General features: G+C 38.8%; 1 protein-coding gene across 3 annotated transcripts in view; it reads left to right on the top strand.

Moving 5' to 3' along the window:
• Window positions 1–2382: 2382 nt before the first annotated feature.
• lmcd1 (LIM and cysteine-rich domains 1) overlaps window positions 2383–18853 on the top strand; it is a 38590-nt gene continuing 22119 nt past the window's right edge. For 2 of the 3 annotated variants that reach the window (XM_072912862.1, XM_061940845.2), the window contains exons 1-3: window positions 2383–2479; window positions 12985–13070; window positions 13133–13388. In XM_072912862.1, coding sequence (XP_072768963.1) covers window positions 2453–2479; window positions 12985–13070; window positions 13133–13388 — 369 coding nt within the window. In that variant the 5' untranslated portion in view covers window positions 2383–2452. Of the gene's footprint in view, window positions 2480–12349; window positions 12824–12984; window positions 13071–13132; window positions 13389–18853 lie in introns of those variants that run through there. The other variant, XM_061940852.2, reaches the window with a different exon arrangement.

The raw sequence follows: 18853 nt of genomic DNA, 5'->3' as shown, positions 1-18853 counted from the left end.
GTGTGAGAGTCCAGTCCATAGTGGATCTAACATAATAGTGTGAGAGTCTAGTCCATAGTAGATCTAACATAATAGTGTGAGAGTCCAGTCCATAGTGGATCTAACATAATAGTCAAATCAAATCAAATCAACTTTATTTATAAAGCACATTTAAAATTTACCACAGGGGTAGCCAAAGTGCTGTACAATGAGCAGGTTAAAAGATAAAACGAGTACCGAGCAAACACAACACAACACAAACAGAACATGATAAAAAATAAATAATTAAAATAGAATTAATAAAAACATAAAAACATAAAAACAGGATCACAGCAGGTGTATTATTATTAGTGTGAGAGTCCAGTCCATAGTAGATCTAACATAATAGTGTGAGAGTCCAGTCCATAGTGGATCTAACATAATAGTGAAAGTCCAGTCCATAGTGGATCTAACATAATAGTGAGAGAGTCCAGTCCATGGTGGATCTAACATAATAGTGTGAGAGTCCAGTCCATAGTAGATCTAACATAATAGTGTGAGAGTCCAGTCCATAGTGGATCTAACATAATAGTGAAAGTCCAGTCCATAGTGGATCTAACATAATAGTGAGAGAGTCCAGTCCATAGTGGATCTAACATAATAGTGTGAGAGTCCAGTCCATAGTAGATCTAACATAATAGTGTGAGAGTCCAGTCCATAGTGGATCTAACATAATAGTGAAAGTCCAGTCCATAGTGGATCTAACATAATAGTGAGAGAGTCCAGTCCATAGTGGATCTAACATAATAGTGTGAGTGTCCAGTCCATAGTAGATCTAACATAATAGTGTGAGAGTCCAGTCCATAGTGGATCTAACATAATAGTGTGAGAGTCCAGTTCATAGTGGATCTAACATAATAGTGTGAGAGTCCAGTCCATAGTAGATCTAACATAATAGTGTGAGAGTCCAGTCCATAGTGGATCTAACATAATAGTGTGAGAGTCTAGTCCATAGTAGATCTAACATAATAGTGTGAGAGTCCAGTCCATAGTGGATCTAACATAATAGTGTGAGAGTCCAGTCCATAGTGGATCTAACATAATAGTGTGAGAGTCCAGTTCATAGTGGATCTAACATAATAGTGAGAGTCCAATCCATAGTGGATCTAACATAATAGTGTGAGAGTCCAGTCCATAGTGGATCTAACATAATAGTGTGAGAGTCCAGTCCATAGTGGATCTAACATAATAGTGTGAGAGTCCAGTCCATAGTGGATCTAACATAATAGTGAGAGTCCAATCCATAGTGGATCTAACATAATAGTGTGAGAGTCCAGTCCATAGTGGATCTAACATAATAGTGTGAGAGTCCAGTCCATAGTGGATCTAACATAATAGTGTGAGAGTCCAGTCCATAGTAGATCTAACATAATAGTGTGAGAGTCCAGTCCATAGTGGATCTAACATAATAGTGTGAGAGTCTAGTCCATAGTAGATCTAACATAATAGTGTGAGAGTCCAGTCCATAGTGGATCTAACATAATAGTGTGAGAGTCCAGTCCATAGTGGAGGTAGCATCTCTAACTGTTAGTGGTAGAACATTTCAGAGTACTGGAGCCCCAATAGAAAACGCTCTATAGCCCGCAGCCTTTTTTTTTGGGGGGCTCTGGGAATCATCTTTGAATGTAGATTTCTTGCCAGGAAGAAGAGACTCATAAATAACTGGCAACAAATATATTTACATTTGTTGTGTTAAAATAATGTAAAATATTCATATGTTTCTTAACTATCAATAAAATTAAAGTGCAAATACAGTGTCACCTCTTTAGTCATAATTTTTGCGCTTCTGTTTGTTTGACGCAGTCATTACTGCCACAAGTGGCGGCAAAGTGTACTACAACCACACGGACCACAGCTGAGAAACAACATAGGTTAAGAAACGCTGCTCTAAAGTATATTTTCTGACGAGATACAATAACATGCTTGCTGAAATGTGAGGTGAGATGCGATACGCCACAATTTGGTGCCTTGGCAGAGGTCTGCGCTTTAATCAGTGCCATTCTGCGGTGTGCACACAAAAAAGGGGGGGGGGGGGCTGTGGGGGCTCTCATGTTTCTATGGATGGACAACCTTTTCTTTTCCAGACTTTCCTCCCATTGAGTGTGAGCAGGACGGATGTTGTGGAAGTCCCAACGTCAAGGCTTTGTCAACACAAACGGGCAAACAAACAGAGGTGAGCGAGGGAGCAGCCTGTTGCCATGGCGACGCATTCCTCTCGCTCCGGGGCGGGCTGGCGCGGAGTCAGGAGATGAAGAAACCTGCCCAGCTGTGGTCGGCGGGAGGAGGGAAAAGTGGGCGTGGACATGAGAGAGAGAGAGAGGGAGAGAGAGAGAAGTGGAGGTGGCTCAGCAGCAGTGGCGATGGGCGGGGCCAACTGGCAGGAAGTGTGAGTGTAAGGACTTTAAAGTCAGAATCCAGGAGGACGCTGCTCGGCATGGACGTGAGCGCCTTCATGGACAAGGTAGGACACTCCTTTGAACACACAACTTGTTTCCATAGCAACACCAGCTCACATACACTAACTTTCTTTCACCAAGTACCACCTCAGAAAAAACTTGGGCTCGCCAAGTACCACCATAATGACAACATTAAATACAGTAGTGTAGTAGACTTAAGTATTCATTAAGTACCACCATAATGACAACATTAAATACAGTAGTGTAGTAGACTTAAGTATTCATTAAGTACCACCATAATGACAACATTAAATACAGTAGTGTAGTAGACTTAAGTATTCATTAAGTACCACCATAATGACAACATTAAATACAGTAGTGTAGTAGACCTAAGAATTCATTACCATAATGACAACATTAAATACAGTAGTGTAGTAGACCTAAGTATTCATTAAGTACCCCCACAATAACAACATTAAATACAGTAGTGTAGTAGACCTAAGTATTCATCAAGTACCACCATAATGACAACATTAAATACAGTAGTGTAGTAGACCTAAGTATTCATTAAGTACCACCATAATGACAACATTAAATACAGTAGTGTAGTAGACCTAAGTATTCATCAAGTACCACCATAATGACAACATTAAATACAGTAGTGTAGTAGACCTAAGTATTCATTAAGTACCACCATAATGACATTAAATACAGTAGTGTAGTAGACCTAAGTATTCATTAAGTACCACCATAATGACAACATTAAATACAGTAGTGTAGTAGACCTAAGTATTCATTAAGTACCACCATAATGACAACATTAAATACAGTAGTGTAGTAGACCTAAGTATTCATTAAGTACCACCATAATGACAACATTAAAATACAGTAGTGTAGTAGACCTAACCAAGGTTTGGTTGGTAGAGCAACTTGAGGGTTCCAGGTTTGATACCCGCTTCCGCCAACCTAGTCACTGCCGTTGTGTCCTTGGGCAAGATACTTTGCCCACCTGCTCCCAATGCCACCCACGCTGGTTTAAATGTACTTAAAGCTTTGCATCACTAGAGAAAAGCGCTATACAAACATAATTCACTTCACAAACAAAAACACACCTTTTCAGTCTCTCTGTCGGCGTAATATGGAAACTATTTGTCGAATACAAAACATTGTGGCCGTTAGTGAACAATACCCATAAATTAGTTGCACCGTCTTATAAGCCGCAGGGCTCAAAGAGTTGGAAAAAAGTAGCAGCTTATAGTCCTGAAAATATGGTAGTTGCTTTGCCACCTTCAACACAAAACTAAGATGATGTTTTGTTCAGATAGCTTAGTGTACACTGGCATTTTTAATGGACGCATTTGAGCATCTGAAATTCATATCATCCACAATGTTCAGTGAGCAGGTTGTGTTATGTGTGACCATGTGTAACACCTTTATGTCAGCTCCATTTTTGTTTTTACACCTTGACTAGGGAAGGTTGTTTGGATTGTGTCATACAAGTAAATGCTGTGGTATCAGATTAAGTGACTTTCAAGGGTCATTGATCTGATTTACTCACATTGCCCACAAGATGGCAGCAATAATGTAGCATTCAGAGATTTCCTGGTATTTAAAATGAATTTGAAAGCGCGGTGCGATGCTCGTGACCTCTCGCCGTCTAAATTAAAGACGCTGGCAGGCTGCACTTGGCCTGCCAGCCGCAGATTCATTTAAACCATGATCCCAAATATTATTTATTTAACACATAAACCTTGGTCTTAGGTCCGACTGATGAGAAAAATAAGTACTAACCAAATCCACCATATAAGAAGAGACTCATAAATAACTTGGGAAAAATATATTTACATTTGTTGTGCTAAAATAAACTAAAATATTAATGTTTCTTTACTATCAATGAAATTAAAGTGTAAATGTAAATACAGCTTTACCACTTTGGTTATAATTATTGCGCTTAAGAAACTTCTCAATGACTTTAGCTCAGGGGTCAGCAACCCAAAACGTTGAAAGAGCCACATATGACCAAAAATACAAAAAAATAATCTGTCTGGAGCCGCAAAAAATGAAAAGCCGCATATAAGTGTTATAATGAAGGCAACACATGACGTAAGTGTCTATATTAGCTATATTGGCCTACTATTCAAATTACTTTAAAAGTCTTATATAAGTGTTATAATGAAGGCAACACATGATGTAAGTGTCTATATTAGCTATAATAGCCTACTATCAAAATGTCTTTAAAAGTCTTATATAAGTTTTATAATGAAGGCAACACATGTTGTGTCTATATTAGCTATGTTAGCCTACTATCAAAATGACTTTAAAAGTCTTATATAAGTGTTAAAATGAAGGCAACACATGATGTAAGTGTCTATATTAGCTATAATAGCCTACTATCAAAATGTCTTTAAAAGTCTTATATAAGTTTTATAATGAAGGCAACACATGTTGTGTCTATATTAGCTATGTTAGCCTACTATCAAAATGACTTTAAAAGTCTTATATAAGTGTTAAAATGAAGGCAACACATGATGTAAGTGTCTATATTAGCTATAATAGCCTAGTATTAAAATTACTTTAAAAGTCTTATATAAGTGTTAAAATGAAGGCAACACATGTTGTAAGTGTCTATATTAGCTATGTTAGCCTACTATCAAAATTACTTTAAAAGTCTTATATAAGTGTTAAAATGAAGGCAACACATGATGTAAGTGTCTATATTAGCTATAATAGCCTAGTACTAAAATTACTTTAAAAGTCTTATATAAGTGTTAAAATGAAGGCAACACATGTGTCTATATTAGTTATATTGGCCTACTATCAAAATGACTTTAAAAGTCTTATATAAGTGTTATAATGAAGGCAACACATGATGTAAGTGTCTATATTAGCCTACAATCAAAATGACTTTAAACGTCTTATATAAGTGTTATAATGAAGGCAACACATGATGTAAGTGTCTATATTAGCCTACAATCAAAATGACTTTAAAAGTCTTATATAAGTGTTATAATGAAGGCAACACATGATGTACGTGTCTATATTAGCTATATTAGCCTACTATCAAAATGACTTTAAAAGTCTTATATAAGTGCTATAATGAAGGCAAGACATGATGTACGTGTCTATATTAGCCTACTATCAAAATTACTTTAAAAGTCTTATATAAGTGATATAATGAAGACGACAGATGATGTAAGTGTCTATATTAGCTATATTAGCCCACTATCAAAATGACTTTAAAAGTCTTATATAAGTGATATAATGAAGACGACAGATGATGTAAGTGTCTATATTAGCTATATTAGCCCACTATCAAAATTACTTTAAAAGTCTTATATAAGTGTTATAATGAAGGCAAGACATGATGTACGTGTCTATATTAGCTATATTAGCCTACTATCAAAATTACTTTAAAAGTCTTATATAAGTGATATAATGAAGACGACAGATGATGTAAGTGTCTATATTAGCTATATTAGCCCACTATCAAAATGACTTTAAAAGTCTTATATAAGTGATATAATGAAGACGACAGATGATGTAAGTGTCTATATTAGCTATTTTAGCCCACTATCAAAATGACTTTAAAAGTCTTATATAAGTGTTATAATGAAGACAACAGATGATGTAAGTGTCTATATTAGCTATATTAGCCTACTATCAAAATGACTTTAAAAGTCTTATATAAGTGATATAATGAAGACGACAGATGATGTAAGTGTCTATATTAGCTATATTAGCCCACTATCAAAATGACTTTAAAAGTCTTATATAAGTGTTATAATGAAGGCAACACATGTTGTAAGTGTCTATATTAGCTATGTTAGCCTACTATCAAAATTACTTTAAAAGTCTTATATAAGTGTTAAAATGAAGGCAACACATGATGTAAGTGTCTATATTAGCTATAATAGCCTAGTACTAAAATTACTTTAAAAGTCTTATATAAGTGTTAAAATGAATGTAACACATGATGTGTCTATATTAGTTATATTGGCCTACTATCAAAATGACTTTAAAAGTCTTATATAAGTGTTATAATGAAGGCAACACATGATGTAAGTGTCTATATTAGCCTACAATCAAAATGACTTTAAAAGTCTTATATAAGTGTTATAATGAAGGCAACACATGATGTACGTGTCTATATTAGCTATATTAGCCTACTATCAAAATGACTTTAAAAGTCTTATATAAGTGTTATAATGAAGGCAAGACATGATGTACGTGTCTATATTAGCTATATTAGCCTACTATCAAAATTACTTTAAAAGTCTTATATAAGTGATATAATGAAGACGACAGATGATGTAAGTGTCTATATTAGCTATATTAGCCCACTATCAAAATGACTTTAAAAGTCTTATATAAGTGATATAATGAAGACGACAGATGATGTAAGTGTCTATATTAGCTATATTAGCCCACTATCAAAATTACTTTAAAAGTCTTATATAAGTGTTATAATGAAGGCAAGACATGATGTACGTGTCTATATTAGCTATATTAGCCTACTATCAAAATTACTTTAAAAGTCTTATATAAGTGATATAATGAAGACGACAGATGATGTAAGTGTCTATATTAGCTATATTAGCCCACTATCAAAATGACTTTAAAAGTCTTATATAAGTGATATAATGAAGACGACAGATGATGTAAGTGTCTATATTAGCTATTTTAGCCCACTATCAAAATTACTTTAAAAGTCTTATATAAGTGTTATAATGAAGACAACAGATGATGTAAGTGTCTATATTAGCTATATTAGCCTACTATCAAAATGACTTTAAAAGTCTTATATAAGTGATATAATGAAGACGACAGATGATGTAAGTGTCTATATTAGCTATATTAGCCCACTATCAAAATGACTTTAAAAGTCTTATATAAGTGTTATAATGAAGACGACAGATGATGTAAGTGTCTATATTAGCTATATTAGCCAGCTATTCAAATTAATTTAAAAGTCTTATATAAGTGTTATAATGAAGGCAACACATGACGTAAGTATCTATATTAGCTACAATAGCCTACTATTCAAATGACTTTAAAAGTCTTATATAAGTGTTATAATGAAGGCAACACATGATGTAAGTGTCTATATTAGCTATAATAGCCTACTATTAAAATGACTTTAAAAGTCTTATATAAGTGTTAGAATGAAGACGACACATGATGTAAGTGTCTATATTAGCTATGTTAGCCTACTATCAAAATGTCTTTAAAAGTCTTATATAAGTTTTATAATGAAGGCAACACATGATGTAAGTGTCTATATTAGCTATGTTAGCCTACTATTCAAATGACTTTAAAAGTCTTATATAAGTGTTATAATGAAGGCAACACATGACGTAAGTATCTATATTAGCTATAATAGCCTACTAATCAAATTACTTTAAAAGTCTTATATAAGTGTTATAATGAAGACAACACATGATGTAAGTGTCTATATTAACCTACTATCAAAATGACTTTAAAAGCCTTATATAAGTGTTATAATGAAGGCAACACATGATGTGTCTATATTAGCTATAATAGCCTAGTATTAACATTACTTTAAAAGTCTTATATAAGTGTTATAATGAAGGCAACACATGATGTAAGTGTCTATATTAGCTATGTTAGCCTACTATCAAAATGACTTTAAAAGTCTTATATAAGTGTTATAATGAAGGCAACACATGATGTAAGTGGCTATATTAGCCTACTATCAAAATGACTTTAAAAGTCTTATATAAGTGTTATAATGAAGGCAACACATGATGTAAGTGGCTATATTAGCCTACTATCAAAATGACTTTAAAAGTCTTATATAAGTGTTATAATGAAGGCAACACATGATGTAAGTGTCTATATTAGCTATATTAGCCTACTATCAAAATGACTGTGTTGCAGGCTGAAACTAATCTTCGTTGACAGAAATGTTGAAATGTAATATTTATTCTACACATTTTTACAACATTGGAAACCATTAGTAAATTTGCTGACCCCTGCTTTTGCTCCAGACTTCTTCTGTTTGTTTGATGTTGTCATTACTGCCACAAGTGGCGGGAAAGTGTATTACAACCACAGCTGAGAAACACATCTTTTTTGGCGGGCCAACATTGGTAAAGAAACACTGCTCTAAAGTATGTTTATCTTTTGTTTATATGCACAAAAATGTTTTAAAGCATCAAGACGGTGCCCGTACTCGGACAGTAACACCCTTGAGAGCTATTTATTGAAGCAAACGTCTGCATAGTACGGAGAGATGCTTGTAATATTTTAGCGGTGATATTAGAGACAGCGTGATGCAGTGCAGCGCCCTCATAAAAAGCGGGAGTTAGGGGGTTGCCAGGAAATGATTTGTTTGTGTTTTCATGACTTCACTGTCGGCCTTTCGCGTCGCTATTCCATCCACGATCACGACGACGTCGGCCCCTCCCCTCCGGGCCTCGGTTCATCCCTTCCCGAGGTCACCTGACGGATCAGTGTCACCTGTCGCCGGCTTAGCCCCTCCCATCGAGAGCCCCGCTTTGGAAAAAGTGCCATCACCAGGATGGAAATAACGCACACTGAAGTTTGTCGTCCCCTTTTTTTTCATGATAAAAATACTCGGTTATGATCAATTTGAGCGTTCGCTGTTTGTCTCCATCCTGCACAGTGTCAGCCCACTGACCTCCACACTTCTTATCTCATTAGCCTTTCCTGCACTTTTCCTTCACATAGCCGGCGTGTTTGGGATGGCTGAGCCAAGTCAAACTTGGCCTTATCGCGCTCCTAAATATAGACCACGTCCCACTCTTTCTCCACAACGCATTTCTTAGTATTTCCACTATTTTAAATCATGACATATTGGAAGCCTTGAATTTAAACGGTTTAAAAGTGCTGTTAGTAAGCGCAGGTTACGTCTGCAGGGGCGGAGCAACAACTTATGCACTGCAAAAAGTCAGTGTTCAACATACTTGCCAACCCTCCCGGATTTTCCAGGAGACTCCCGAAATTCAGCGCCTCTCCCGAAAACCTCCCGGGATAAATATTCTCCCGAAAATCTCCCGATTTTCAGCGGAACTGGAAGCCACGCCCCCTCAAGCTACATGCGGACCTGAGTGAGGATAGCCTTTTTTCATGACGGAAGGACAACAGGGTGACAAGAACTAAATCATCCAGACTAGAGATAAATTGTATTATTATGATTATCTTACCGAAAAATAAATATATTTATTAATTTACAAAAAAAAAACTAAATACATGTTTACTATATTTTGCTAAAAACATCAAAATTAATTGTATTTTTATTTGTATTTTTTCCTGACTCCTTATTATATCCAGCCATAGAATTATACATTAAAATAAACATATTTGAAATAATTGATTTTAAATTATCATAATAATTCATTTAAAATGACCATATTTAATTATTAAAATAATTGCTTGTTTATCAACAACTTTAGCATTTTATTCATTACATTTTGAAACTCTCAGAAGCCAAATTATGTTATATTCCTTAATATTTATTTATGCAAGTTTGAAGTATCAATTATCTAAACACAGTTTTGTTTGCATATTTTCAGGATGTAGATATCTATATATATATATATATATATATATATATATATATATATATATATATATATATATATATATATATATGAAATACTTGACTTGGTGAATTCTAGCTGTCAATATACTCCTCCCCTCTTAACCACGCCCCCAACCACGCCCCGCCCCACCCCCGACCACGCCCCCACCCCCCACCTCCCGAAATCGGAGGTCTCAAGGTTGGCAAGTATGGTGTTCAAAAACAAGGAAAAAAAAAATACAAAAATGAGGGGTATTTTATTTGAACTAAGCAAAATTATCTGCCAATGGAACAAGAAAATTTGGCTTGTCAAGACTTTCCAAAACAAGTAAAATTATCTAACCTCAATGAACCCAAAAATACCTTCAAATAAGTATTTTCTCACTAATAACAAGTGCACTTTTCGTGGTAGAAAAAACAAATATGAGACTTTTTTTCTCAATATGTTGAAAAATATTCTAAAATTATGTAGCGCTGGGCATTACATTTCTTGCATTTTTACATCGATAACATGACATCATCGCGCCAAGTGCGTGCTCTTTCAGTCAATTAGTCCATAGTGGACTGGACTCTCAGTATTATGTTAGATCCACTATGGACTGGACTGTCACTATTATGTTAGATCCACTATGGACTGGACTCTCACTATTATGTTAGATCCACTATGGACTGGAATCTCTCACTATTATGTTAGATCCACTATGGACTGGACTCTCACAATATTATGTTAGATCCACTATGGACTGGACTCTCACACTATTACGTTAGATCCACTATGGACTGAACTCTCACAATATTATGTTAGATCCACTATGGACTGGACTCACACACTATTATGTTAGATCCACTATGGACTGGACTCTCACACTATTATGTTAGATCCACTATGGACTGGACTCTCACTATTATTTTAGATCCACTATGGACTGGACTCTCACACTATTATGTTAGATCCACTATGGACTGGACTCTCACACTATTATGTTGGATCCACTATGGACTGGACTCTCACTATTATGTTAGATCCACTATGGACTGGACTCCCACACTATTATGTTAGATCCACTATGGACTGGACTCTCACACTATTATGTTAGATCCACTATGGACTGGACTCTCACTATTATGTTAGATCCACTATGGACTGGACTCTCACACTATTATGTTAGATCCACTATGGACTGGACTCTCACTATTATGTTAGATCCACTATGGACTGGACTCTCACACTATTATGTTAGATCCACTATGAACTGGACTCTCACACTATTGTGTTAGATCCACTATGGACTGGACTCTCACACTATTATGTTAGATCCACTATGGACTGGACTCTCACTATTATGTTAGATCCACTATGGACTGGACTCTCACACTATTATGTTAGATCCACTATGGACTGGACTCTCACTATTGTGTTAGATCCACTATGGACTGGACTCTCACACTATTATGTTAGATCCACTATGGACTGGACTCTCACTATTATGTTAGATTCACTATGGACTGGACTCTCACACTATTATGTTAGATCCACTATGGACTGGACTCTCACACTATTATGTTAGATCCACTATGAACTGGACTCTCACACTATTGTGTTAGATCCACTATGGACTGGACTCTCACACTATTATGTTAGATCCACTATGGACTGGACTCTCACTATTATGTTAGATCCACTATGCACTGGACTCTCACACTATTATGTTAGATCCACTATGGACTGGACTCTCACTATTATGTTAGATCCACTATGGACTGGACTCTCACACTATTATGTTAGATCCACTATGAACTGGACTCTCACACTATTGTGTTAGATCCACTATGGACTGGACTCTCACACTATTATGTTAGATCCACTATGGACTGGACTCTCACTATTATGTTAGATTCACTATGGACTGGACTCTCACACTATTATGTTAGATCCACTATGGACTGGACTCTCACTATTATGTTATAATAGTGAGAGTCCAGTCTATAGTGTATGTATATATATATATATATATATATATATATATATATATATATATATATATATATATATACACATATACATACACACAAACATACGTGTATATGTGTGTGTGTGTGTGTGTGTGTGTATATATATACGTGTGTGTGTATATATATATATGTATGTATATATATATATATATATATATATATATATATATATATATATATATATATATATATATATATATATATATATATATATATTATTATATATGTGTGTGTGTAAAATTTTTGTATACATACACACACATCCATCCATCCTCCACCGCTAGTTTTATATATATATATATGAGCGGTGGAAGATGGATGTGTGTATGTATATGTATACAAAAATGTTAGACATCCCTGGTCTAGAGACACATATTACTGTTAACACATCAGTAAAAATCTCACTTTTGCCTCATAGGGGACATTTGAATAATTACATTGTGACAAATAACTCAAAGGTTTCTATTTAACTAAGTGCAACACCACCAACTAGTGGCCTGGCGTGCATATTTCAGTGCTTTCTGTTGTTTTCGCCACATTGCCTTCGCCTGCGTAATGAGGCTTCTTCTGGTGGCAGAATTTGAAGTAAATCCCAACACTAAATCAAAGCACTTATGTACCTATTCCTGTGTGGACATGACACAACGCCAAAGTCCTGACTCAAAGCCTTCTGGGATGAACTGGAGCGCCGCGCTCACACCGGAATGGCCATGCAGATAAAAGTCGATGACAGGTGAGCGGGCGGCGAGGCCAACAACCCGTCGTCGCTCCTCTAACATGACATGTGACATGTCACGCCTCCTGAAACGCTCTCAAGTCAAATCTTGTTATGGTGAGTTAGCAGGTGCAAAAGTGTCAATATACAGAATCTTTGGTCAAACGCCGCTCGTTTGGGACCAACTCTGAATCCGAATTGTCGTACACAGATCACATGTTTTTGTGAAGATTGCAGACCTTTTCAAGTGATCCATTGTTTTTTGTTCCGGTGCTCAGATGTCCGTGCAGTCGGGTGCAGGAGCTCCGGCTGTGTGCCTCATTTGTAAGGAAGGCTGCCCCAGTTTGAAGCCTCATTCCTGGAGGTAAGGCGACCATCGGCCGCAGCGTCAAGCGCACCTGCACTGTCATCATGATCACTTTGCAGGAAAGCCTGCGTGGCGTGCGGCTGCAGCACGGTGGACCACGTCCCCGGGAGCCACCTTGACGACGACCAGCGGATGGGGCGCCTGCTCGCCGACTCGCCCTCCGCCCACCTGACGGCGAAGGTCAAAGGGGGCGGCGGCCTCCGCTTGTACAAGAGGAACCGCATGATCGTGACCGACCCCGTGGTGTCGCGCAAAGACCCCACCTTCAACACCACCACCTACGACTGGGCGCCGCCTGGCCTTACCCAGAAACTGGTGAGGAGACTTCAGGCCACCTTTGGGACTTCTTGTCCTGAAGTGACCTAGTTGATTATTTAATAATAATAATAATAGATTTTATTTGTAAAAAGCACTTTATATTGAGTAAACAATCTCAAAGTGCTACAGTGTATTAAAAAATAAATAAAGAAAGAAAAAGGTAATAAAGAAATAAATACAAATAAAAACTAGAACAGCTAAATAGCTATAACTAGTACGCATATATATATAAAAAAAAGGCTTTTTTAAAAAGAAGAGTTTTTAAGCCTTTTTAAAAAACATTCACAGTCTGTGGTGCCCTCAGGTGGTCAGGGAGAGAGCGTTCCACAGACTGGGAGCGGCGGAGCAGAAAGCCCGGTTATTTTACTGTGAGGGGTTTTGGGTGTGACCCAGGTCGTTATCCCTTTCCTCGTGGTGACACAAATCCTGGTCGTCCGGAGAGGCGAGTGTGCTTACCACCTCCGCCCACCTGACGGCGAAGGTCAAAGGGGGCGGCGGCCTCCGCCTGTACAAGAGGAACCGCATGATCGTGACCGACCCCGTGGTGTCGCACAAAGACCCCACCTTCAACACCACCACCTACGACTGGGCGCCGCCTGGCCTTACCCAGGATCTGGTGAGGAGACTTCAGGCCACCTTTGGGACTTCTTGTCCTGAAGTGACCTAGTTGATTATTTAATAATAATAATAATAGATTTTATTTGTAAAAAGCACTTTATATTGAGTAAACAATCTCAAAGTGCTACAGTGTATTAAAAAAGAAAGAAAGAAATAAAAAGGTAAAAAAGAAATAAATACAAATAAAAACAAGAACAACTAAATAGCTATAACTAGTATGCTTATATCAACAAAAAAAAAAGAAGGCTTTTTTAAAAAGAAGGGCTTTTAAGCCTTTTTAAAAAGCATTCACAGTCTGTGGTGCCCTCAGGTGGTCAGGGAGAGAGCGTTCCACAGACTGGGAGCGGCAGAGCAGAAAGCCCGGTTATTTTACTGTGAGGGGTTTTGGGTGTGACCCAGGTCGTTATCCCCTTCCTCGTGGTGACACAAACCCTGGTCGTCCGGAGAGGCGAGTGTGCTGACCACCAAGCTAAAAGCCTGGGCTGGCTAACTTGGCAGCCAGCACACCCTTGAAGTTGTCAGGGAGTGAGGTTTGGCCGGCGCCCGTTACAGTCGCCCCGCTAAACATCACTCCAATCCGGGTTTCGGCACCAATGCAGCCCAGGTGCTTCAGCAAACCCTGGTCGTCCGGAGGAGCGAGTGTGCTGACCACCAAGCTAAAAGCCTGGGCTGGCTAACTTGGCAGCCAGCACACCCTTGAAGTTGTCAGGGAGTGAGGTTTGGCCGGCGCCCGTTACAGTCGCCCCGCTAAACATCACTCTAATCCGGGTTTTGGCACCAATGCAGCCCAGGTACTTCAGCCCCCTGCCTTTATTAAAAGTTAAAAAAGTTAAAGTACCAATGATAGTCACACACACACTAGGTGTGGCGAAATTATTCTCTGCATTTGACCCATCACCCTTGATCACCCCCTGGGAGGTGAAGGGAGCAGTGGGCAGCAGCGGTGGCCACGCCCGGGAATAATTTTTTGTGATTTAAGCCCCAATTCCAACCCTTGATGCTGAGTGCCAAGCAGGGAGGTAATGGCTCCCATTTTCATAGTCTTTGGTATGACTCGGCCGGGGTTTGAACTCACAACCTAACCATTTCAGGGCGGACACTCTAACCACTAGGCCACTGAGTAGTTGTCAGGGAGTGTGGTTTGGCTGGCGCCCGTTACAGTCACCCCGCTAAACATTACTCTAATCCGGGTTTCGGCACCAATGCAGACCAGGTGGTTCAGCCCCCTGCCTTCATTAAAATGTAAAAAAGTTAAAGTACCAATGATAGTCACACACACACTAGGTGTGGTGAAATTTGTCCTCTGCATTTGACCCATCCCCCTTTTTTTTTAAGATATATGCAAAGGCTTTTTTTTAAAAGAAGGGCTTTTAAGCCTTTTAAAAAGCATTCACAGTCTGTGGTGCCCTCAGGTGGTCAGGGAGAGCATTCCACAGACTGGGAGCGGCGGAGCAGAATGCCGGGTTATTTTACTGTGAGTTGTTTTGGGTGTGACCCAGGTCGTTATCCCTTTCCTCATGGTGACACAAACCCTGGTCGTCCGGAGAGGCGAGTGTGCTGACCACCAAGCTAAAAGCCTGGGCTGGCTAACTTGGCAGCCAGCACACCCTTGAAGTTGTCAGGGAGTGAGGTTTGGCCGGCGCCCGTTACAGTCGCCCCGCTAAACATCACTCTAATCCGGGTTTCGGCACCAATGCAGCCCAGGTGCTTCAGCCCCTGCCTTTATTAAAAGTTTAAAAAGTTAAAGTACCAATGATAGTCACACACACACTAAGTGTGGTGAAATTATTCTCTGCATTTGACCCATCACCCTTGATCACCCCCTGGGAGGTGAGGGGAGCAGTGGGCAGCAGCGGTGGCCACGCCCGAGAATAATTTTTGGTGATTTAACCCCCAATTCCAACCCTTAATGCTGAGTGCCAAGCAGGGAGGTAATGGGAGATAGGCTCCAGCGCCCCCCGCGACCCCAAAAGGGAATAAGCGGTAGAAAATGGATGGATGGATGGTATGACTCGGCCGGGGTTTGCACTCACAACCTACCTATCTCAGGGCAGACACTCTAACCACTAGGCCACTGAGTAGTTGTCAGGGAGTGATGTTTGGCCGGCGCCCGTTACAGTCACCCCGCTAAACATCACTCTAATCCGGGTTTCGGCACCAATGCAGCCCAGGTGGTTCAGTCCCCTGCCTTCATTAAAAGTTAAAAAAGTTAAAGTACCAATGATAGTCACACACACACTAGGTGTGACGAAATTATTCTCTGCATTTGACCCATCACCCTTGATCACCCCCTGGGAGGTGAGGGGAGCAGTGGGCAGCAGCGGTGGCCACGCCCGGGAAAATGTTTTGGTGATTTAACCCCCAATTCTAACCCTTAATGCTGAGTGCCAAGCAGGGAGGTAATGGCTCCCATTTTTATAGTCTTTGGTATGACTCGGCCGGGGTTTGAACTCACAACCTACCCATCTCAGGGCGGACACTCTAACCACTAGGCCACTGAGTAGTTGTCAGGGAGTGAGGTTTGGCCGGCGCCCGTTACAGTCGCCCCGCTAAACATTACTCTAATCCGGGTTTCGGCACCAATGCAGCCCAGGTGGTTCAGCCCCCTGCCTTTATATGCCATTCCGCACGGGGATGCGAACCCTGGTCGTCCGCATGAGAGGCGAGTGTGCTGACCACAGGCGCCCGTTATGCTCACCCCGCTAAACACTCCCATCCGGGTTTCGGCACCAATGAAACCCAGTTAAACCTCCGAAGCGACCAAAAACGGACGGCTTGATAAGTCGTTTTTCTAACCATAGATATAACGTTTTTATATATTTTTAACGTTTATGCTCTTTTTGTAAATAAAACAACATATTTTTATGATTACATTACAGTTGTAAAGTGGAATATTTTAGATGACTGCTTTTAATATTTCAATAATTCATAACAGCACTGATTTTGATGCATTATTATGACATTCCCCCCCCCCCCCCGATTAGCCGAAAAACAGACGTGCTCAAAAAATTGTTAATGAGTTTTTGGGATCTTTAGGAGACCTCGGCAGCATTTTAGTCACCCCAAAGAGTCAACAAACCAATTTTTTTTTTATTTGTAAGCATCAAATAAAATTTTGGATTTTTTTCTTCTTAAAATCAAGCTGAACAATTTGAACACAAACATGTTTTTTTTGTAAACACTGACGACAATTTCGTTTTAAACTAATCCAAGTAAAAATAACAGCCAATCTGTGTGTGTTTTTGATGAAAAGATTTTAGATGATCTGACTGATTAAACATGGTCGTACATTTGTTAAATCTAAAGTCTCTATGAACGAGCTAATGGACCATGAATTGATTAACGTGGACCCCAACTTAAACAAGTTGGAAAAATAATAATAATAATAATAGATTTTATTTGTAAAAAGCACTTTACATTGAGTAAACAACCTCAAAGTGCTACAGTGTATTAATAAAAATAAAAAGGTAATAAAAAATAAATACAAATAAAAACTAGAACAGCCAAGTAGCTAAAACTAGTACCGTATTTTTCGGACTATAAGTCGCAGTTTTTTTCATAGTTTGGGTGCGACTTATACTCAGGAGCGACTTATGTGTGAAATGATTAACACATTAGCGTAAAATATCAAATAATATTATTTAGCTCATTCACGTAAGAGACTAGACGTATAAGATTTCATGGGATTTAGCGATTAGGAGTGACAGATTGTTTGGTAAACGTATAGCATGTTCTATATGTTATAGTTATTTGAATGACTCTTACCATAATATGTTACGTCAACATACCAGTTGGTTATTTATGCCTCATATAACGTACACTTATTCAGCCTGATTATTTATTTTAAATTGCCTTTCAAATGTCTATTCTTGCTGTTGGCTTTTATCAAATACATTTCCCCAAAAAATGCGACTTGTACTCCAGTGCGACTTATATATGTTTTTTTCCTTCTTTATTATGCATTTTCGGCCGGTGCGACTTATACTCCGGAGCGACTTATACTCCGAAAAATACGGTATAGCTAAAAAAAAAAAAGGCTTTTTTAAAAAAAAAGAAGGGTTTTTAAGCCTTTTTTTAAAAGCATCCACAGTCTGTGGTGCCCTCAGGTGGTCAGGGAGAGCGTTCCACAGAATGGGAGCGGCAGAGCAGAAAGCCCGGTCTCCCATTGTTCGTAGCTTTGTCCTCTGAGTTTGGAGGAGGTTAGCCTGTCCGGAGCGGAGGTGTCGTGTGGAGGATTTGGGGGTGAGCAGTTCTTTGAGGTAGAGGGGGGCATTTCCATGGAGGCACTGAAAAACTTATTGGGGTGTTACCATTTAGTGGTCAATTGTACGGAATATGTACTGTACTGTGCAATCTACTAATAACAGTTTCGATCAATCAATCAATAGGAAACGGTGAAGTCAACAAAGTGGCCCAAAAAAAAAAAAAAAAGTTGAAAAAGATTTGTTTTGGTCAATAAAGCTAATCTAGCCTGGCTTGTTCAGTGCTAACGCAGGTATTCACTGACTATTTAAGAATGGTGGGGTTGTTGGCTTCTTGAAAGAGTTCAAAGGAGTTAACAAAACTCTGCTAGCTGTCTGCTTTTCATTAAAAATGCCTGAGGTCCGCCTCGGGTTTCACAGCCGAGTGTTGTGATGTTGGGCGCAGTGTGGGCGGGTGGGGGCGAGTCATGGCGGGTGAAACGTGTCGACACAAATGTGTTTCTCATTGACAAATCCAGAAATGATGCACTGTTCTGAAGCATTAAGACTATGATTAAGTCACTGCTCTGCTGCGGTCTTGTGAGGAACTCCCAGACCACAGTTGGGTGGAGGACCACAGTCCCCCGATGGGTGGATGCACGA

The sequence above is a fragment of the Nerophis lumbriciformis genome, linkage group LG03 (genome assembly GCF_033978685.3).
Source record: "Nerophis lumbriciformis linkage group LG03, RoL_Nlum_v2.1, whole genome shotgun sequence".
Classification (NCBI taxonomy): domain Eukaryota; kingdom Metazoa; phylum Chordata; class Actinopteri; order Syngnathiformes; family Syngnathidae; genus Nerophis; species Nerophis lumbriciformis.
The sequence above is the reverse complement of the archived record's forward strand: the minus strand, read 5'-3'. Positions and strand labels throughout refer to the sequence as shown.